Below are 23,565 nucleotides of genomic sequence, written 5' to 3'. Positions count from 1 at the left end.
CTTTTATCTTATAACCTTACTTAGAAAATGGAGATACAATGAAATGAAATGGAGATAGGAGGGGAAGGATGGATAAAATCCATCTTTATATGATGGATTTTAAGCCTCAAACTAAAGTAAAACCTTGAATCTTGCATATTTAAGCTGCATTTGAAGGTGGCCTTTAAGCTCCTATGCCTTTTAGATTTTTTTGATAGACACTCTCAAGAATGTAATATAAATATATCAATATCCCGTAAACTTTATTTTAAAAAAAAAGGAGCAAAAATATGCTCATTGTTTTACTTAGCTTTTTATTCCATCATTATGGCACAAGATAGAGCTTAAAGACAACATCACTGAATAAGTCTTCAAATCCATTAAAATTAAGACTAATATGTTTTATAAAATTCTTTTGAATATGATACACTTTTCCTTATGGAGTGCTAAGAAGGAATTTCTCTGGAACGCTGCAGTACATTGCCACCCGCTGCCCACGAAGGGCTCTGCAGCTGAAAAACAACGTGTATAAAACAGCAACATCCAACACAACGCAACGTACAGCTCCTGAGGAAGTGTGACTGACCCAGGCTTTGGCACAATATTTATAGAAACACAGTTTCTCACAGTTCTCAGCTTCTCCAAATGTCATGCTCATTTCTGAAACTCTACTTGACTCCTTCTCATGTGTGTGTCTGCACCTTTTTCCTTTCTCTCACTTTCTTAAATGCTGGAGCTTTGTTATTTCAAAGGAAAAGCCATGTTCTTCCTCAGTGTTATGCATCTCAATTTATTAGGTTTGGTTTTCTAAAATTTGGATTCCAGTTTATTGTTTTAAAACAATACATAAAATCATACATTTATAAATATATATATTATATCCTGCATATATAACATTGGTTTTCCTTTAGAATGGGAGGGCAGACTTTGCACTATGTACTTCATTGGTTTAGGCACAATGTTGTTCTTAGATTCTCTGAGCTGCTTACTACCAGAATATTAAAAAAAAAATACTTTTACAATCTTGTATCAAATTTCAAAGTTTTTTGCAAACATATGTATAAGAAAAAAATATTTTGTATTTTCCCCTCTAAGCTCACTACTACCCTTATAAAATATATGGCTTTTCATGTTCCCCTTTGTTTTAGTGTTTTTCAAAAGGCAGTGAAAAGAAGTACAACTTTCCCCTTTAACAGCTTTTTTTTTAATATATATATATATAAGCACAGAAACCAGCTTGTGCACTTTCTATAGAATTCCAATGCATATCATGGTAATGTAAGTGCAGTGATTTTTTTTTAAAAAAGCAGTCATGATTGATTGACATCTGTATATGAAAACATAACATGATTATCATACAATACCCATTACAGAATATACAATCATCAAAACTGCAGATATATAAATATATTTTTAGCAACATCAAAGCAACAGTTTTATCATATACACAGCATATGCATACAGAGTTATTACACTAAAGTTTTCACCTTGTTTTTTTCTCAAAAGCTTGCTGAAAAACAGGAACATATGGAATTTGTAAATTAACTGCTTGACAGTTCTGTTGAGAAATTAAAGTGAACAAAGTTTTTAAAAAAGTATATGCAATTCAGTTGGTATAAAACAAACAAGCCCTCCCTGTTTTCTAATGTCACCGTGGTTTTCCTGTGAGACGGAGGCAGGGGTATGAGCAGCAGTTCCACAGTCAGATCATACAAGGGTTTCTGGGAGGGCATCAGGGTTGTCAGCTGATAACAGCTCCCAAATCTGCCACCTCTCCCTTTGCCACTCATTCCAGTCCGCCTCTGAAACGCTCTTACTGTTGTGGCTGTGAGGTGCTGTGGAATAGCGGTGACCCGCCTGTGCGCGCGGGGCCAGCTGCTCCTGCCCGGAGGCGGCCTGCTCAGGGGCTCTGCCTGGTGGCCCCCCAGCTGCTCTCGAACTTTTCTCTGGGCGTTGGAGTCTCCACAAGGAGTGCAGCGCTGAAGAAACACTCGGCCGCTGCGGCAACGCAGAGCTTGTTTTTGCTGGGCCTGGGTACGGGGGTGGTGGCCGCTCTTTCCTGTAGGAGGGCTTGGCTGTGCTTTGCAAACAACCCACATTCGAGTCGTGCTCACTGAGGTCCTCCACACTGCTCAAAGTCAAGTGCTGCTCCGACTTGGAGTGGGGCAGGCCTGAAGTCGTGCAGCCAGCCTCGCTGTGTGGGTTACTGCACAGCCGAGGCACCGCGGCCTGGAGCTGACACTCGGGAATGGCGGCTGTCGTCTGGCTCCTCCGCATGACCTGCCTGCCGCTGTCCAGTTCCGAGGAGCTGCCCTGCCATCGAGGGGAATGCGTGGCCAGGTTCCCCTGGGAAAGAGAGCACTGTCCGGGGCGCAGCGAGCTGCTTTCGTAAATGTTCCCGTAAGAACCTGGGCACAGAGTCAGAAACACAGCGTGAGTCTGCAGGACCATTCGTGTGGCATGCAACAAGCTACTGCTTTTCCCTTGTATCACACTGTGGAAGAGGGATGGGGGCTGAGACAGGCTGAGAAAGTTGGGGCTGTTCAGCCTGGAGAAGAGAAGATTGCACAGAAACTCACGGCACCTTTCAGGATCTGATGGAGCTCTCCATCAGGAACTGTAGTGATAGCACAAAGAATAATGGGTACAAATTGAAAGAGGGGAAATTCAGGAATATGAAGAAGAAAGTTTTACTGTCAAGGTGGTTAAGCACTGGAACAGGTTGCTCAGAGAGGCTGGGGATGCCCCAACCCTGGCAGTGTTCAAGGTCAGGCTGGATAAGGCCTTGAGCAACCTAATTTAGTTGGAAATGTCCCTGCCCAAGGGAGGAGGGTTGGGATTATATGATTCATAAGGTCCCTTCTAACTCTTATCAGTCTATGGTTCTGATTCTATGAATTCTAGAAGAATTTAAAACTATTTCTTGAAGCAATTTTAAAATGACTTTTCAAATTATATTTGATAGTTTGAAATGTTGCTGTTTTCTGTATTCCGCTGAACATTGTGTTCCTCTGTACTCTACTTAAGTCACCTTTTAAAAGTCTAGCTCTGGACAATGTGAAGTCTCCTACTGGTTTCACTGTGACTTCTTGAAAACAAGTAATTGGGTTTTTCTTTGCTAGATTTGGGGTTTAAAATTGAGAAATTACTGACCTGTGATTACTGGATCTTTGCAGCCACTTTTCAGTGTTGAATGCCAAGTGCCCCAGATATCAAAATGATCTTCAGAAACATCTAAACAGCAGTGAGAGCAGGGAAAAGATGTTGAATCAATCCTCTTAAAGGCATTATTTAGAAATATACAAACAGAAAGATAAAACCTTATGTAATGTATCAGAGCCATTAACATCCAGCAGCACCTTCACTGTGCACCTAACAGGAGCACCTCATGTGTGAGATCCCACCTGGAGTACTGCTTGTAACTTTCTAAAAATTCTTTTTGCTTCTTTTTTCTATTCTGATTCTGCTGCTGTGCTTCTTCTGCACTTCTTTTTACTCCTGGATTTCTCAGCTTCTCTGAGCTTAGCTCCTTGGGGATATTCCCTCACAGGGAGTCCTGCTTATCACAGTCCTCCGGGTCAGGACAAAAACTCCAAATCCTGTTAGGATCTTGTTCCTCCTGTTTATTAGGATGTTATCACAGAACTTGGCAGGTCTCTCCAGACTTTTTGCACAAGTTTAATTCACCACAACCTTTTTCTTCTTTTTCTTTTTCTTCCTGATGGTACAGAATGGCCTTATGGCACACTTTGTGTCTCACTTTGGCTTTGAATGCCCAAAATGCCCCTAAACCATGCAGTTCTTTTATCTTTATACTCATTCTTATCCAATTAACAACAGTCATGTATATTATTTTTCTTAATGACCCAATACCTGTGTGCTGCACTGCAGCCTTTTGCACAAGAGCAGGGGGATTTGGTCCCACAAAGGTAATTTCTGACAAAGCACCCTCAGGCAGCCCCAGCCCCAGGGGTCACTGTAAGGCATGTTCTATCAACCCAAGGATGCTGCCATCTTACCCAGAAGTGCAGCCACAGAACAAATATTTAATGAAATGCTGGGTTATAAACAGTTTAATGCCTTTTTCTGATTCCTCTAGTCAGTAGAGAAATCTCCTAATTTCTCATGGCCCAACATCTTTGAGATGCATATTAAAGTACAAAAGATGGTTAATATTATAAAACTTCAGGTAATTTCCTGTTCATAACTTAACAGAGATCTTACCAAATTCTTAAACCTGTTCAGAAATTTAGATGTTGCATACAGAAGATAAATTCCAATTGACATTTATAAAGCATATCATTCAGATATTAGTCTAAATCAAATTAATCCCAAAGGGAATTAAGTGCCTAGGCAGTACATCTGAAATGAAGTGGTATTAAAAATACCACCAAACAGTTATATGCATCCCTAAGCATTGAAAATTCCTAAAGTTTGGCTCAGTAAGCATAAATTTCATGGATGATAATTTTTTATATATATATATACATATATTTATAGGAAAAGCATCTTGAAGTGCTGGTGAGCTATTAGTTTAAACCAGATCTCTTTACCAAAGAAATCATTCAGGTATGCACTTCTCAGGTAGCTTTGGCAATAATGGATCCCTGCACTAGTATTGCTCAGTGTGTAATTGGTTGCAGATGTAAAGCTGTGCAGCTCAGCTGCGTTTTCCAGTGAGAGGGTGTTGAGATCATTCTTTACAACTGGAGAAAGTTTGTGCCTGAAATCTTGAAATCTCAGCTTTTTCCAAAACCTGGACCATAGCCTTGTAGGTATTACAGTCCCATGAATCAGGACTAGACTTTGCCATGCTGTCACAGACAGGCTGAAAAACTACAAGTACAAAGTTCTATTTTCCTAAATAATATCTCCAAATTTTGAGAAGTCCCATACCAAAAGCAACCCTGACAGCTGGCTGAGCTAATGAGGACTCAGCACAGATCCTTTCAGGCTCAATTAAAAAAAAGGATATTGGCCTGTCATTTTTTTTATAAGGTTATTTACACTATTGCTCCTCAAATCCTGGTAGCTGATAATACAAATCCAGCACTTTTCAATTAGTTCAGGAATCTCCATCACTAAGGATGATGCAGCAGGATGCACTATACCTTTTCCAGCCTGTGATGTTGAAGAGTTCTCCTTTGGCTTAGTTTGCAAGTGCCCAACCAGCGAGTACTGCTCAGGTACCTTGTACAGCTTATCTGGGCTGTGGGCAACTTCCTCTTGCATTGCCACCAGCGAGCGCTCAGACAGCACCGGGGAGTTGTTGTCATAAGGGGAGACATCACCACTGGAAGCTTTGTTGGAGTCTGTGGAAGAATGTCTTTCTCCTGTGGAGTAGGAACCTTCTGACCGCAGCATCTCAGGGCTCCTAAGAAATTTTGATGAACAAACTACTGTTAATAAAAAAAATGCTTCATGTTCACAGTTACAGATGCAGCTTGACATCAAGGCCAGGTTGGATGGGGCTGTGAACAATCTGGTCTAGTGAAAGGTGTTCCTGGCCATGGCAGGGGGTTTGGAACTAGATTACTTTTAAGATCCCTTCCAACCCAACCATTCTATGATTCTATAGTCACACATAAAAAATCAAATACACGAGAATGGTCACAGCTGCTGAAATGGAAACACTTCAGAAACAGTTATTGAGGTGGATTTTCCATGAGTAAAACTTTTGCCATGAAGTGGCCAGCAGAGGCCACTCAAAATCAAAAGATGTTGGATGTTGCTGTCAAGAAAGAAAACAACAAAAAACCCACACAACTGTACAGTAAACCAGAAGAAACTAAGCAGTGAATCAATTCCTTATGTTACCTTGACAATGTAGCTTGTGGCAACAATAAAGCTGAAGGCATGATAGGGCAGATTAGTTTGATGCTAAGCAGCATGCTAAAATAAATTCTTGTATTCTGAAGTTCTACACAGAGAAATCAAGCACTCAGCTTGCCTTTCACACTATGAGAATGATCCTCTTCTTAAGAAGGTAAATATTCTACAGAGGACAATCAGATGTATTTACTGTACTTATGACTGGGGCATCAAACAACTGGTTCTACTGATACCTTCTATAACTTCTTTTATCTTTTCACCTTCATACCACCAACAACATAAACTGCCTTTAATTTCACCAAGAAAAGACAAATACAACTCCCACCTAAGTACAGGCAAAGGTCAGAGAGGCAAATTTTTGAAATATGCTGGGAACATTGATGGAGATTTCTTGAACTGTTCCAGTTTGTTGTGCAGGTAGGAGGCAGGCTGTGAGTCACTGAATATCACAAAGAACACATAGAACTACTCTGTAAACAAACATAACTTTTTTTTCCTGTTGTTCCTCGCTAACTTATATTTCTATTACTCATTTCTCATTTCTTTGAAACCTTTGTTTCATAGATGCTTATCTTTTGTTTCTCCTGAGTCAAACACTTCTTCCAGTGACCTCTCATTAATACCTGTACTAGTTAAACATGATACAACAGAGGCTCATTCCTGTAAATGTTTGAAAATGGTCAGCCCTTTACATAGTCAAATTCAAAGACAGCTTGAATTTAGTTGAGCAGCCAAAACTCATTTCTCTCTATGGAACAGTAGCCCTCTTTCCAGACAAATAAAAACTGAAGAAAGAAAATCAAGAAAACACACAGCTAGCCACAGCACAGTAAATTTTAATACAGAACTAATGACAGAACTTAATACCACTTTCAAGCTGTTGTTTTTATCCCAGCTGATTTACATATCACATGTCCCAAAAACTACAATATATACAATTGACAGTATGGTCATTATGTTATTCAATATTCCTATTTTTTTTTGGTATGAAAGCAACCATAAATTGGGAATTAATTAAATACTGTTACTCCTCAGTAACTCTCAGTGATAAAACCATGGCTGGAGTTAAACTGAGGCAAACTCAAGAAACAGAGCTGCCATTTGGCAAAGCTGCTCTGTCACAAGCTTCCCAGAGCAGCATGGTAATGCTGGGGAGTCATTTTAAAAAAAAAAAAAAAGAAAAGCCCTCAATTAAATAACTTCTCATCTAAACTTCTTATCTGAACATGAGTCCAATGTAAATTAATCTATAAACAGACACACACTGAAGAACTATAGTTTTTTAAGTATGTTTAATTCTATCACAAACCTTTTTTCTCTTTTCTTGCCACTTGATTCTTTCTTTCTATGCTTCTAAGTACTAAAAACCCTTGTGCAGGGATATGAGATTTAAGCAATGTCTTGGGATTTTCAGAAGAACTAGAAAGACCTCCTAGAAAAGGGGGGGAATGTTGGTATCTGTGCCTCTTTCCAGCCTTCCAGATTGAATGCCATCTACACAGTAAGGTTTATTGCATGTAAATCTTTGCAGCATCAAAACCTAACTGTGCTGCACAGGGCAAAGACAGAGGTAAACCAGCACTTAGCCATGGCAAGGTAACACAAGGAATAAGGGAAATGGAAATGAAAGAATGTGGGAACATAAACTTGAGCTTTGTGAAACACTGATTTCATGTCTTACCTTCAATGATCTGTTATAGTCTACCTCTTCTTAAGACAGAGCTCCTGCTAAAAATTTACCTGAATGCAAACTTTCAAATCTTCGGAAAGATTCAAACATTCAAGTTTCTAAACTGATTTACAGTTTTGGCTGGTAAGACCATACTATTTTTTATATACACGTAATATATAACTTTCAAATCTATTTAGGGAAAATACCTTTAAAAATCAAAGGAACTGCTGTGGACTATGTCAATCTTACTACAAGAAACCATCAAAATGGATTAAATACTTAAAAGCAGGAAATTGAACTCATACATTTGCAGCTTCACAAAGAAAATAAAACAACTTGCAAAAAGACTTTGGTTTGCTCTTTGTAAATAAAGAACAAATTCTTACAAATCCCTTAAAATGAAAATTTTGCATCTGTTTGCTTTATTGTTTGAGTTTATTAGCAAATGGATGTTTACAACAATTCAAATCCTTCTTCTCTTGGATAGTGAGATTCTCTACCCACTCACTAGGGAGGAACTAAATTGGAAGGCAAACATAAATACTGTGCAAGATACCCACTCCTCTACATGCAGTATATGAGGAAGGGCAGATTATGGTCCCCACGAAGAATAATAGATGATTATGTGCAATCAAACGTGAGGAATGGGAAGGCAAGTTAAGTATTTTCCAGGGGTTTTGAACTATGTTGAAAAAAGGATTTTACAAGTGGCTAAGTACCAATTAAAAGACTTGAAAGCAGCAGAGGGAACCTATGCCACATGAATTTAAAAATACAATTTCAGATTCCAAAACAACAGGCATCTTTCTATGAATCGATGTAGCCCACCAGAATCCACTTGCACGGGTGGAACTGGAAATGTGTTAATCACAATAATTGCTTCTATTGAGGATATTCCTACTTTTCTACTAGCATCAAGGTTATCAAAATAGGAAATCCCTTTCTCTTTCTGGCAGAAACGCTTTTCTTTATAACTTAATGCTTCTGAGTGGGAAAACAATTATGCCCTCAAGAGGCAAGTCTTACAGTGTGATGGCTTGGCAGCACACAGTAATAATTTCCACATGTATTTGAGTAACACAGGTGCTACCAACAAAGCAGATTACTGTGGGATTATGATGTGGTTGCTACTGTAATAGAGTAGAGGGCTCAATGTTTCAAGGAGCCTCTGCAGCTTTAAAAACTGCATTTACACATACTGTATGACCTGTTGTATGGCTTCGTCTTTGTGTCACAGGTCAGGATGGATTAAATATTATCATAATCCAAAAACATCCAAAAATGCTGTAACTTCGAAACTTATTTACTCTGAAAGGACTACTAACCATGATAAGCAATAAATAACCATAAGAAATAGATTTTATTTTTTGTTAGTTTAAAGATGCTTCATCTTACAGCTGTAAACCCAAATTCCATTGTCATCAAGCCAACATACAAAAAACTGGGAAGTCACCCACAAAAGCACACTTCACAATTGCTGCCATTTGTAATTAACGCTTTGCCATGAACAACTTCCATAAATTCCCTGACACACTGTTCACAATGCTCAGCTCTTAAATGAACTGAAAGATGAAGAACATCTGATTTGTCCTCCTCTGTGAGGAAAAGAGATTGTGTTTTCTCTGTTAGATCAGAGTCAAGAAAGCATTTATAATGACAGCAAGAGCAGAAATGTGAGGGCAATTGCAGAACAGGACCTTCAAAGCAATTAATGTGACATTAAAGTCTTTTGTTCCACAGATCTACATTTGTATTTTGTGTATGTGACCAGGCAATTTCCAAGAGCAATAAGGATATATTGTGGAGGCTTTTTTATGAAATTAAGACAAACATCTCCTGCTGTCTCACATTTCTTATAGGAAAAATAAGCAACACACTTGTAGCTTCAAAATTGAGATTATCTTGTGAAATACATGAATCTCTTAAGAGCATTACACTCCTAGCAATAACACTAAGCAACATTCTCTCTAATTGCCTGGAATATCTTAACCAAGAAGTTGCAACCACAGTGAAAATATACCTCATTAACATTAAAAGTAAACCACTTATGTGACAGCAGAGTAGAAAAAAAATGACAGTAATTTTTTCCTATCTCAGTGATATTTCATCTGCCTGTTACTGACAATACAATAAATTAGTACTACTGTAGTTATATGCTTCTGTTTGGCTTCAGAACATTTCCTTACAAAATGCCTTTTATCAGTTGTGACCAGCTTTCCACAAAAGATGCATTTTCTCCTGTAGCTGTGCAGGCTGGCTAAAAGTAAGGAAGTTTGAGGAAAAGTCAATTAAGGAAAAAGGATCTAACAATTACCTGTTACATCCACAATGATTTGTGACTAACTTATGCACAATTGGTATGTGTAGTCACATGTGAGATACAATTTGGTGTCTTTTTATTACACAGATGGTGAAATCCAGCATGAAGTTCTTATTAGCTTGAGTTAGAAGTAATACAAACATTCCAAACTAAGGGCTGAAAGGAAGAAGTCTCTGCACACTACCTTGTGTCATATGATTTGTAGTGTCTGTCTTAATTGTAGTCTTGGCTTCTGGCAAATGTGAAACAAGTCTAAAAGACAACTCATGTACCTCTATCCTGCACTTACTGAGATCTAAATATACACATGGTTACTTGCCAGACAGACAAACCAGCTGAAATTATTTCACAGAGAAAATTACCCCAAATCACATGATCTGTGATAATTTGCTACTTCATGTAGTTAAGTTAGAAAACTAATAAAATCTTTTACAACTCAATATATTCTGCACATATTTTTTGTTTCCAAATTTTATAGTTAAAGAAAGCTTTTCCTGAAGGTGTTAGTTACACTATTTCTTTTATACCTTTCCCTTTGAAGCCAGGCACACTATTACATTACCTCCAACTACGCAATGTTAAGAGGGAGAGAAAAAAAATCATAGCTAACTGACTGTACAAATTCAATTTTAATTGTATTCTGAATGCACTAGGCACTTTCCACAAACACAGGAAGACAAAGTCCAATATGTCCCAGAGAGTTTTTAGTGTCTAGAAACCCTCTTAAAAATTACTTAAAGCAAGTCTGTCGAATTTTGTGATTTTTGGGTCTGCCATATTGGGATTCACTAGAATAAAGATAATGACTGTGTGGTCCCATATGAAAGCCAGAAATCCTGTCAATCTGAATGTACAAACTCACAGCATTAAGGCACAAGGGTGCAGGCATATATACACCACACATAAGGTCAGAATATGTTATGTATCATAACTGCTATAGTGACCAGTGTGATTTTTTTACTCTTCAGATCTTTCACAAAGCATAAAATTAAATAATATCCGAAGTCTCCACAGGGCTGCTGTTGTTGGCTTGCTCACAACATCCTACACGTACAGGATAGGAAAAGAATGACAGAGTGGTCAAGCAGCTCACTGTGACGGTGTTAAGGCACTCTAGGGTGTGCTTCAAGGACAGTGGAATACATGCTTCCAGTTACCGAAGACTGCAATAAACCCAAGACATGAACCAGCAGATGACTAAAATACATCCTGTCATATAATAGTGCACTGAATGTTTTTATATACATGTCATTCTGTTCTCTCCAGCAGAACACAATCTTTCCTCTGAATCGGGGAAACGAGTTTTGTCTTTAGAAAACGCTGTACAAGAGTCACAATTTCTTTGGCAGAGTCTGTGTAATAGGGAGGATATTTCTACTCCACTGTAGACAGTGCAGAAGAGCTGTGGAAAACTAGAACCTTTTGGACACTTCCAGTGGGAGATAGAAATTCCCAGCAGAAAAAGGGATGATGAAAAAACAGATTACTCACGATGACTGGGAAGCTTTCCTCCTCAGCAAATAGTCTACAACATCTGGGTCAGTCTCTAATAAGCTAATAAGCACTTCATTCTGTAAATCAGGGGAAACCTACGAAGACATAAAAAAATACTTAGTTGGAGGTTAATATCCTTTCACATCCATTAATTTTGGTGCTATGCTTAATCTAAATGACCAAGTACATTTATAGAAAGTATATAAAATATTCAGAAGCTTTCACTTAAAAGAGAAATTTCATGTAATAACAGATGAAGTAAGACTAAAGATCACTTTGTACAATGTTCAATGCTGATTTCTGTTGAATAACTAGTTGCTATCCAGTTGGTTATTATATCTGAAAACAACACTGGGATTACTTATGTATCACAATCTCAAAAGCTCCAGTTTGAGGTCCTCACTTTGAACTGCCCATCAAAGATCTGAGGACATTCAGAGATCTCCATCTGCCTCTCCAGCCACTCTGACCAACAGGCTCAGTCAGAATTTGTGTCACCCTCTTTGGAGTTTGGCCTTCTGATTTGCTAACTTTGTCTCTGCCCTTTGTATGGGTATGAACCTTCAAAACCCTTGACAGCTTCAGATGCTGCAGGATACAGCAACATCTCGGGGGCAGGTAGCAGAAATGGCACCCCACAACCTGCACAAGAAAACTCTGTTTTTCCAACTGCACTTTCCATGAGTCTTATCAATCCTCAAGTGAGTTTGTCTGTTTTGTCCACATTGCAGTGGAACATTCAACTCGAACGTCAAAACACTGAAACAGATGAAACCATCCAAGAAACTTGAACAGCTCGGGTTCACCCATGACAGATGGAACTCAATGCAAGACAATCTCAGCAAGGGGTCATCAGCTGGGCAATATATGTTTCTGGATACAATCTGTCAGAGCCTGAATTTCTTGACCTTCAAGTCACACTTCATGGACCATTTGTTCCCCCTCACATTTCCTGGGAAATAGGAATAAAATTACTAACACATTCCTCCGAGGAATATTTCATTTTGGGAGGCATTTAGGAAGTGTAGTTACATAAAAGACATATTTCTTAAAATAAGGAAATAATTAGAAAATAAATGAAGATATGCATAGTTTAATTCAAACTGATACAAAATCTCTATGAAAAACTTGTGTAACCACATATTCATTTTTTAGAAACTGTATTCAGTCTCTGAACTGGAAAAATATCTTACTGATGGTCACTGATACACTAGTCTTTAAACAAAAAAATTTTATAGGAATATAATTTTTGGAAACCTGGTGTACTGTAACTTCTCTGTTTAGAAAGCTTTTCTATACACTAGAATAAAAAGTTGATGATTAAATAAAAAACTTATTTTTAAAATTAATTAAAAAACTTAATCCAGATGAAGTTTCACGGTAAAATAAAATCCCCACATTTTTGTCTGTAATTTATTACTCAGCTTTATATCAAGTAATTTGTAAGAAACTACTGAGAGAACTTAATCAGAGAAATAAAAATATATCTTGCCCTATTTAAAAAAAAATGATAAATCAGTCTTTCATTCCATCCAAACCAGTCTGAAAAAGTTCCACCGGAAGTTCAATTCCAATAGAAAGCTTTTGGGAAACCCAAACTTAACAGTTCTAGTGATTCACAGGACCTTCACCAGAATGAATCTGCAAGTAGATTTTTACTGATGGTCTCCTTCCTAGCTACCCTAGGGTTTGGAGCTTCCTCCTGTGCAGCAGTTTTCTTCAGCTTAGTTCAGTAACTTGACAAGTGTGGAAATGATATGCATCTAATCATAAACCTACAGAGAACTACAGTATCAGTATCTCAGGAATATGTCATCGTAACTATTACTGAATTCATTGTCTCACTGGTAATTACACCTAAGTAGATGGATGAGAATTTGAAATTTGGGACAGAAGGGAAGCCAAGGCACTGCTGAAATAGCAGCTCTGGAGGATGTACAGGGACGTATCAGAAGGCTCTAGGGTCGTCAGGGCTCCAGCAGAGTACCAGATATTCTGAGATTTTGGGGTTGGGTGCTACATGAGAGTCACAGCTGTTGAGACCCAGAAGGGTGGAGGGACCCTTGAGGTGTGTCCTTTGTGCCATCCCTTTCCATTGATGTGGCACAGAATGAGAGTGTGTGGCTGCCTCTGCAGTGGGAAGGCCACAGTAGCCTCTAACTGTGAAAATATGAAATTTCATACACTCTGTAGCACTTTGCAGCAGGGCTGGATTTGGACACTAGGAGATTGAATACACGAACAAGCTGCTGTTCTCCAGTCCTCATTTCAAGTCAAACATGAAGGGTGGTTTGAGTTGTGCCTCCTTTCATTCAGCTGCAGGACATAGTTCAGAGAACAGTCCTGTACTAGTTTGAAATCAAACCAGTGAGAGATCGCAAGTCAGAATTATAATTTAATAGGAAAATGATAAAAAGAATAAATGCAATAATATCAAAAACACTGACAGAGTCAGAATACAGCCTGGAACCCTGTTAGGGTGATGGTAGTCGTCCAGATGAGGTGGTCTTGTTGAAGCGTGATCCTCTGGAAGAAAGGGGGTCTGGTCTTCAGCTGAAAGTCCAGCAGTAGCTCTTGTCCTCTGGAAGTCTCGTAGGTAAGGGCTGCTGTGGTGTTCGAATTCTCAGCTTATATCCAGTATGGAATGCTTGGCTCCTCCCTTGGGGAGGAGCATCTCACAATGGGATGGTGAGTCATGAGATAAGGCCTTGATGAGCCATTAACAGAAAACAGTCCAGGAGGAAGTTATCTCTGAGTCATGCAGCAAGGCAGTGGTGGGCCCATTAACAGGGGACAATACAGGGGGAAGTTATCTATGAGTCATGGGGCAGGGCATTGATGGGCCCATTAACAGAAGGTAGCCCGGGGGGGGGGGGGAGGCAGGGAGCACTGCCTCACCTGGTTTCAACAGTACATGAGGATGGTGATAGAATATACTGCAACCCAGGACATAATCCACCCCTTATTCTATTACCATCTACATAATTCCAAATCAGTACCTTCCTTAAACTCCACACACACACACACACATATATATATATATACAATGGAACCTTACACACAGTTTTCACTTAAAATGAGGTCTCCTTGTGGCACACATCGGGTTTCCCCATCTTTCTGCATTACTCACCAAGTGCAACCAGGTCCTTGAGCGAAGACAATCCCACGGATAGGTTTGCTCTTGCCTGAGGTGGGATTAATCCAAACAGTCTTTCCTAACATACCTCTCATGTGTACCACAGGGACTTTATCTCTATCCACCGTGTGCAAGGGTTCAGACTGGGCAGGACCAGCTCGATTGATGGATCCTCTGGTGTTAACCATCCAGGTGGCCTTTGCTAAGTTCACTTCTTAATTTTTGAAGGTTCCTCCACCAAGTGCTTTTAGGGTAGTCTTGAGTAGTCCATTGCACCGTTCAACTTTCTCAGCAGCTGGTGCATGATAAGGGATATGATAGATCCATTCAATTCCATGTTCTCTGGCTCAAGTACTTACGAGGTTGTTCTTGAAATGCGTCCCGTTGTCTGACTCGATTCTCTCAGGGGTGCCATGTCTCTAAAGGACTTGCTTCTCCAGGCCCAAGATGGTGTTCCGGGCAGTAGCATGAGGCACAGGGTATGTCTCCAGCCATCCAGTGGTTGCTTCCACCATGGTCAACACGTAGCGCTTGCCTTGGCGGGTTTGGGGAAGGGTGATGTAGTCAATTTGCCAGGCTTCCCCATACCTGTACTTGGACCATCTTCCACCGTACCACAGAGGCTTCACTCGCTTGGCCTGTTTGATTGCAGCGCAGGTCTCGCAGTTGTGGATAACCTGTGAGATGCTGTCCATAGTAAGGTCCACTCCTCGCTCACGAGCCCATCGGTACGTTGCATCTCGTCCCTGATGACCAGAGGCATCATGGGCCTAACGAGCTAAAAATAATTCTCCCTTGTGCTGCCAGTCCAGATCCACCTGTGATATTTTCACCTTGGCAGCTCGATCCACCTGCTCATTGTTACGGTGCTCTTCATTAGCCCGACTTTTGGGTACATGAGCATCTACGTGTCGAACCTTCACGATCAGCTTCTCCACTCGAGCGGCGATGTCCTGCCAAATCTCAGCGGCCCAGATGGGTTTCCTTCTGCGCTGCCAGTTGGCTTTTCTCCATCGATCCAGCCATCCCCACAGAGCATTAGCTACTATCCAGGAGTCAGTGTAGAGATAGAGCCTCGGCCACTTCTCTCTTTCAGCAATATCTAAAGCCAGCTGGACAGCTTTAAGTTCTGCGACCTGACTCGATCTACCCTCTCCCTCGGTAGCTTGTGCAACTCGTCGTGTGGGGCTCCATACAGCAGCTTTCCATTTCCGGTTAGTGCTTACAATTCGGCAGGAACCATCGGTGAAGAGGGCATATCGTCTTTCACTCTCCGGTAGCTCATTATATGGTGGGGCTTCCTCAGCACGTGTCACTTGCTCTTCTTCTTCAGAAGATAATCCAAAAGTCTCACCTTCAGGCCAGTTTGTTATAATTTCCAGAATCTCAGGGCGGTTCAGGTTTCCAATACGGGCACGCTGTGTAATGAGGGCAATCCATTTGCTCCAAGTAGCATCGGTGGCATGATGCGTGGAAGGAATCTTTCCTTTGAACATCCACCCCAGCACCGGCAGTCGGGGTGCCAGAAGCAGCTGCGCTTCAGTACCAATGACCTCTGAGGCAGCTTGGACTCCTTCATAGGCGGCCAAAATTTCCTTCTCTGTTGGGGTGTAGTTGGCCTCGGATCCTCTGTAGCTTCGGCTCCAGAATCCCAGTGGTCGACCCCGAGTCTCACCAGGCACCTTCTGCCAAAGGCTCCAGGACAGACCATTGTTCCCGGCTGCAGAGTAGAGCACGTTTTTCACTTCTGGCCTCGTTCTGACTGGACCAAGGGCTACCGCATGAGCGATTTCCTGCTTGATCTGGGCGAAAGCTTGTTGCTGTTCAGGGCTCCAATGGAAATTGTTCTTCTTGCGGGTAACTAGGTAGAGAGGGCTCACAATCTGGCTATATTCAGGAATGTGCATTCTCCAAAAGCCTATGGCACCTAGGAAAGCTTGTGTTTCCTTCTTGTTGGTCGGTGGAGACATCGCAGTGATCTTATTGATGACTTCAGTGGGAATCTGACGCCGTCCATCTTGCCACTTTACTCCCAGGAACTGGATCTCCCGGGCAGGTCCCTTGACTTTGCTCCTCTTGATGGCAAAACCAGCCTTCAGGAGAATCTGGATGATCTTCTGTCCCTTCTCAAATACTTCTGCTGCCGTGTTCCCCTACACAATGATGTCATCAATGTACTGCAGGTGTTCTGGAGCCTCACCCTTTTCTAGCACAGTCTGGATCAGTCCATGGCAGATAGTAGGACTGTGCTTCCACCCCTGGGGCAATCGGTTCCAGGTATACTGCACACCCCTCCAGGTGAAGGCAAACTGAGGCCTGCACTCTGCTGCCAGAGGAATGGAGAAAAACGCATTTGCAATATCAATGGTCGCGTACCACTTTGCTGCCTTGGATTCCAGCTCATACTGAAGCTCCAGCATGTCTGGTACGGCTGCACTCAGTGGTGGCGTGACTTCATTCAGTCCACGGTAATCTACCGTCAGTCTCCATTCTCCACTGGACTTACGCACTGGCTATATGGGGCTGTTAAAGGGTGAACGAGCCTTGCTGACCACTCCTTGGCTCTCCAGCTCACGAATCATCGTATGGATGGGGACCACAGAGTCTCTGTCGGTGCGGTATTGCCGACGGTGCACTGTTGCTCTGGCAATTGGTACCTGTTGTTCTTCAACTCTCAGTAGTCCCACAGCAGAAGGGTTGTCTGAGAGACCAGGCAAGGTACTCAGTTGTCTGATGCCTTCTGTCTCTAGAGCAGCTATCCCAAAAGCCCAGCGATAACCTTTTGGGTCTTTGAAGTACCCGTTCTTGAGGTAATCTATGCCGAGGATGCATGGGGCCTCTGGACCAGTCACGATGGGGTGTTTCTGCCACTCATTCCCAGTTAAACTCACTTCAGCTTCCAGTACCGTGAGCTCCTGGGATCCCCCTGTCACCCCAGAAATAGAAATGGGTTCCGCTCTCACATACCTTGATGGCATTAGAGTGCATTGAGCGCCGGTATCAACCAAAGCCGTATATCTTTGTGGGTCAGATGTGCCAGGCCATCGGATCCACACTGTCCAATAGATCCGGTTGTCCCTCTCCTCTACCTGGCTAGAGGCAGGGACCCTCTAATCTTGGTCATGGTGCACGTTGCTCTCCTCCGGTGAATATGCTCTTGATGTCCCTTCAAGAGGATCACTCATATCATCATTTCTATACCTTCTGATGTTCTGGCCACGAGAGACCGGAGCGGCGCTGGCTCTAGATGAGCTCCTTGTGGTAGTTGTCCCTCTTTTTAGTTCACGTACCCGGGCTGCTAAGGAGGAGGTGGGTTTTCCATCCCACTTCCTCATGTCTTCTCCATGCTCCTGGAGAAAAAACCAGAGGTTACCTCGTGGGGTGTATCCTTTCTCCCTGGCTGGGGAATGCCTACTCCTAATAGCAGAGACTCTTGTTGGTTCTGGGGAGACGTGGTAAATTTCTTCCTTAAGTTCCTTTTTTAGTTTCTGATGGCCTTCTTCAATCAAGCTCCGGACTTGCTCAGCCAGCCTTGTTTCCACAGATGAGACATGGGTGCGAAACGGGGCAGTGACAGTGTCTTCGTAGATTCTTAGTTTATTGGCCAGGACACCCACTCTGTCCTCACCTTCCCTCTATTGCAGTGTTGCCAGGTAACGGGAGTACATCTCTGGTCCAAGCCGTGCAAATCTCAGCCACATCTGTGACGTGCACTGGACACCATCTGGGCTCTTAGGAAATCTCTCATCTTCTGCAAAAATGATCTCCAGCACAGCCAACTCCCTCAGGCATCGGATACCCTGTTCCATTGTGCTCCATTTTCCCTGGTGCACCTGGAGGTCTTCTTTGCAGAGGTATCTGTCCCTTACACTTGTCAGCAGTCGCCTCCAGAGGCTGAGAGTTTCTTGGGTTCTCCCAATCTCCTGGTCAATGACCACATCCCGGGACAGCGATCCCAGTTGCCTGGCCTCACTTCCATCCAGGATGGTGTCGTTTGCTGCAGCGTCCCAGATGCGGAGCAGCCAGGTTAGGATGGACTCGTTCGTCTGGCGGGTGAATTCCCTCCGCAGGTCACGCAGCTCACTTAGGGATAGAGAGCGAGTGATAATCTCTGGTTCTGTCTCCTCCGCTGCGTGTGAAGGTCCTGCCTCACCCTCATCAGTCACTATGCGGACTGATTTGCTTTTTGATTTCTTTTTCTGAATGGGGGCAACTTCTACCGGTTTAGGCTGCTCTGGTTCGGTGACTGTTTGTGTGGAGGTGCTCATGGCCCTTTTGGTTCCTTTCTCCTCTGTGGTAGTCTGCGTAGACATGGACGCTGTTGTTTTGCTCTTGGTTCCTTTCTCTTCTGTGGCAGTCTGAGTGGACACGGATGCTGTTGCTTTGCTCTTGGTTTCTTTCTCCTCTGTGGCAGTCTGCGTAGACACGGACGCTGTGGCTTTGCTCTTGGTTCCTTTCTCCTCTGTGGCAGTCTGTGTGGTCATGGATGCTGTTGCTCTGCTCTTGGTTCTTTTCTCTTCCTCCTCAAGAAGACGCTGTACCACACCAAACAGTGCTTTGTTTCTAAGCATGGTGTACATGGTGCAGGCCATGCAGAGAAAACAAAACAGCAAGACTAGGCTGTCCTTGGCATCCAGAGAGAACTCAATATTTTTAAAAACTGCTGTGCCTGACCTGAAAGGCTGGAAGAAACCACTCTCCACTCTTCCCACCAAGGGCAGGGTGCGATTGTTGAGAAGGTCCCAGATGTAGCAGCCTAGACTAGGACAAGCAAACAAAATTGAGTATATATTCCGAATGGTATTCATTGCCTCACAGGTTATCATGCCATAAGCATAATAAACCAATAAAGCAATTCTCATACCATTCCCTGGTCTCAACAGGAGCAATACAACAGGCAAGTAGTTCCCCATGTGAGGGAAAATATAGAGAGCAAGATACAGTACCCATATAGACAAGCCAACCACCATGGTGGATAGGTTTCTGTTAATATGAAATTGCAATTCTGACTTTCTCTCAGGTTAATGCCCCACGTTGGGCGCCAAAATATGTACTAGTTTGAAATCAAACCAGTGAGAGATCGCAAGTCAGAATTATAATTTAATAGGAAAATGATAAAAAGAATAAATGCAATAATATCAAAAACACTGACAGAGTCAGAATACAGCCTGGAACCCTGTTAGGGTGATGGTAGTCGTCCAGATGAGGTGGTCTTGTTGAAGCGTGATCCTCTGGAAGAAAGGGGGTCTGGTCTTCAGCTGAAAGTCCAGCAGTAGCTCTTGTCCTCTGGAAGTCTCGTAGGTAAGGGCTGCTGTGGTGTTCGAATTCTCAGCTTATATCCAGTATGGAATGCTTGGCTCCTCCCTTGGGGAGGAGCATCTCACAATGGGATGGTGAGTCATGAGATAAGGCCTTGATGAGCCATTAACAGAAAACAGTCCAGGAGGAAGTTATCTCTGAGTCATGCAGCAAGGCAGTGGTGGGCCCATTAACAAGGGACAATACAGGGGGAAGTTATCTATGAGTCATGGGGCAGGGCATTGATGGGCCCATTAACAGAAAGTAGCCCGGGGGGGGGGGGGAGGCAGGGAGCACTGCCTCACCTGGTTTCAACAGTACATGAGGATGGTGATAGAATATACTGCAACCCAGGACAAGTCCTTAATACATCCCCATGAAACATTTTAATACATCCCCAAGACTCACTGAAATGGGAAAAATTTGGACATGGAAGTGATTATCATCACTGACATCAATGAAACATGGTCAGATTCCATCTATAAGATGTACTTTTGCACGGTACTGTTGTTAACAATAGTTACTTAGTAAAAATGGTGCTCAATATCCTGGGTTGTTCCAACAAAGAATCTCTCTGATCCACCAATATGTCAGAATCGTTCTGATATTGTGGTCTGGGTACCCCAACACATCCTGGTCTCCTAGGGTTTGGTTCACAAATGTTGTTCCAGTTTCAATGCTGAAACCACAGTTTCATAACTTCTCCATACATAAAATTAACAGAAAGGAAAAAAAACCAAACAAACACAAAAGCATCTGAGCATTAATACACCATGTTATAGCTGTAGCTGAATGTTTAACTTCAGATGATCATTTTTTAATGTAGCAGAAATGTCAAGTATAAACAGTTAAAAGCAACTCTGAAAAACAAAAGAAATTCTTTTCCCCACACTTCATTTAACCTCCATATGAAAGCTGAAGCACTGAAGAGATGAAGGAATAAATCCATCAGAATTAGGAGCCCAGATGCAGCTTAGTCTAACCTTAGCTTCACCCTTTCCACACAGAAAGCCAGAATGTGTGCCTTAAGTATTGTGTTCTGAGATGTGTCTGTGCTGTAAGACGTTCTTACAGAAAAACAGCAATAAGAACACTTCAAGTATTGTAAGTATTCTATTCAAGTATTATTTTAAACTTGATAGTGCCATCCACACTCTGGGCCAGCACACCTTCACCCAAGAGTGCAGTTCTGTCACTTTCTTTTCCTGATGTGGAAGGAAAAATAGCACCTAGCATTTTGCCCAACCGTGAAAAGCATTAAAAAAACCCCAAAAAAACAAAACAAAACAAAAATGATTGCAAGTGTCTCACTGGTACAAGAGTAAAAATAAAAGGCAGGAAACCCACAAAGAAGTTCATCTGAGGCTAAGACATCTGAGGCAGGGCTCATGATTGCTTTCTCATGCTCTACTCCCTGTTGAAAGCTGATAGACATCTTCCATTTACAGTACTATGTGGCCATCAGCCCACAGTTCAGGGTTGTTCATCTTCTTCCAAAAAGGTCTCCAGCACTCAGCTTTACTGAAGCACTGAAGGTTTCCAGAGTGTTTTTTCTTCTTTGGGAACTTATCTCCTCAGGGAAATATACAGTGCTGCTTAGTCTCAGGACACAACAACCAAATTTTTTTCCACTTTTTCATGACTACTGCTTCTGTTACAATGTGTATTTTTACTAAAATAAAGGCAGAATAATGAAGATCACCACTAGGTCTGACTGGCCTCTGCTACCCCAGAGCAGGGCTCCCTTAGACACAAGCCATGCTGAGCTGACCTTCAGTTTTGTACACAAAAAGATCCTAAGATAAAGCCACAGAATGAACTGCTCAGGTAACTTATAGGCACGAGAAATGTGATCTAACTAAGCTTTGTCTTAAGTAAACAACATGTCCAAGTCCAAGGCCATCAGCCTTCTTATGAAGAACTTGCTTGCTTCAGAAAGAGAACTAAAGGGAACTCAGGAACTACACAGATTTATGTTTTATTCCTTTTACCCAACTAACAAACAAGAAAGCTTTGTCCTTCCTCTCCATCCAATCAATAAAAAAGTCTTGGGTAGGGAAGGAAATTCCTTAAATTAATCAAAGATCTCTTAATCCCTGCAGAAAAATTGTCTTCCTAACTTCCAAAACTGAGATGGGAAAGAACATTTTCAGTCTTGTCCATGCACTGCTCAGTATACAACTGAATGGCCAACCCTGTCATTTTCACAATCTTCTAAACAATATATCTTTACCTACACAGAAACCATTCTAAACAAGATACAAGTACACATTTTTAATATTTTTACTTACTGCAAATCATTCTCCTTGCTAGAAGACTACTCTTTTTTAACCAATAATTACTGATCCCAATTTAATGCAGTTTCTACAGTTTATTTCATTCCCATCTACTTTAATATTGATCAGGTATTTTCTCATTTATCTTACAAATGAATACAAGTAATATGAAAAAATATCCACCCACCATGAAAAGGGTTTCATAGTTTTCAATCATCTTTTGCACAACAGCTATGATAGCAGTACTCTCTTCAGCTCGAGCTGAGCTCTGAACTGAGAATTCTTTGTCTGTAGATTTCTGCTTGTGCAACAAGTTAGGGCCAAAGATGGTGGCCAGGTTAAGCGATGTCATTTTGTTCCCAGTAATCTAAAAAAGAGAATAAAGATGAGTGGGGTCTCACAGGGCCTAATGTATACAGATATGTATATAGACACATCCATACACACTCATACCCCTACACACACACACACACACACACACACACTCCTCTCCCCTTAGATTTGGCAGACGTTTCATTCATCAAAACTAAAACCTGCTGCTTGCCAATAAAAAGGAACTACTTTTAGAAACACCTTGTTTTGAGTATCTCTGCAGCAAGCACTGTAGATTTTCTGGATATATTTTCAAGTGGATTAGAGGGGTAGAAGGTGGAAGTGTTTTCTGCCCTTAAGTCCCTGGGAGCTCAACAGCGGCATACTTCTGAACTCAGAGAAACCTCCCTCCTACTTCAGCATCTCAGCACATTACATTTGGTCTTTTAAGACCAAATACTGAAAGCTCCTGGCTTTCTCAAGTGGCATTCATGGCTTGAAACATATACAGTGATACTTTTCCATGTTTAAACTGTTGAGATAATTAAGGAGCAGGCTCACAGTTTTTATTAGTATTTTCCTGTGTTTTTAGAACTGCCGAATGTTTACTTGTTAGGTGGCTTTTTTAGTCTGTTGGAGTTTTTACCTTTTTTTCTACTTTTATAAACCTGTGCTCAAGGAAGCGACAGTAACCTGAATTTTGAGGAAGTAAAAGGCTAGGAGTACATACTAGACTAGACAGGAATTATCTGAAAAATATGTCATTAAATCAAAAATTTCATTGTCCAATTTGTGATTAGACTATTATTTTCCCCTTTTATTCTTTCAACAGTGCAAAAAGCAGAGGTCATTTGAACTACTAATTTTTAAAAAGGATATAAAGAAACATCAAAAAGAGGTAGTAAAAATAGAATTTCAAGAAGTGAGCTGTACAAAATATGATTTCAAAGCAGTACTCAATTCTAATTTATTTTGTAGCTCATCATTCACCCAATATTCTGGTCAAACCTAAAACTGCACTAACTATACCTGGTTTATTTTTTAAAGAACTCAACTAAATAGCACAGAAATGACAGTAAAAAGCTTGTCTTTTTATTGGTAGGAGCAGTGTGTAATGTTGGGAAGACATCTGTACTAAGTAGGTGCATGGGCAGTCATAGCAAATATGTTGTCTCTTTGTTTAGAGACTCGTCCCAGCACAACTGTGAGAACAGCACACCCTTATTTGCACACCACCAAGCACCCA

General features: G+C 41.5%; 1 protein-coding gene across 12 annotated transcripts in view; it reads right to left on the bottom strand.

Annotated features, from left to right (window-relative positions):
- Positions 1-276: 276 nt before the first annotated feature.
- Positions 277-23,565, bottom strand: part of ARHGAP6 (Rho GTPase activating protein 6) — a 318,428-nt gene continuing 295,139 nt past the window's right edge. For 11 of the 12 annotated variants that reach the window (XM_086880101.1, XM_086880094.1, XM_086880103.1 and 8 more), the window contains 5 exons: positions 22,195-22,374; positions 11,295-11,392; positions 5,091-5,353; positions 3,133-3,213; positions 754-2,387 (listed from right to left, as the gene is read on the bottom strand). In XM_086880101.1, coding sequence (XP_086736227.1) covers positions 1,687-2,387; positions 3,133-3,213; positions 5,091-5,353; positions 11,295-11,392; positions 22,195-22,374 — 1,323 coding nt within the window. In that variant the 3' untranslated portion in view covers positions 754-1,686. Of the gene's footprint in view, positions 2,388-3,132; positions 3,214-5,090; positions 5,354-11,294; positions 11,393-22,194; positions 22,375-23,565 lie in introns of all 12 variants that reach the window. The other variant, XM_086880096.1, reaches the window with a different exon arrangement.

Source organism: Cyanistes caeruleus, chromosome 3 (genome assembly GCF_971803275.1).
Source record: "Cyanistes caeruleus chromosome 3, bCyaCae1.hap1.1, whole genome shotgun sequence".
In the NCBI taxonomy this organism is placed as follows: Eukaryota; Metazoa; Chordata; class Aves; order Passeriformes; family Paridae; genus Cyanistes; species Cyanistes caeruleus.
Note: the sequence above shows the minus strand (reverse complement) of the source record. Positions and strands in the feature narration are given on the sequence as shown.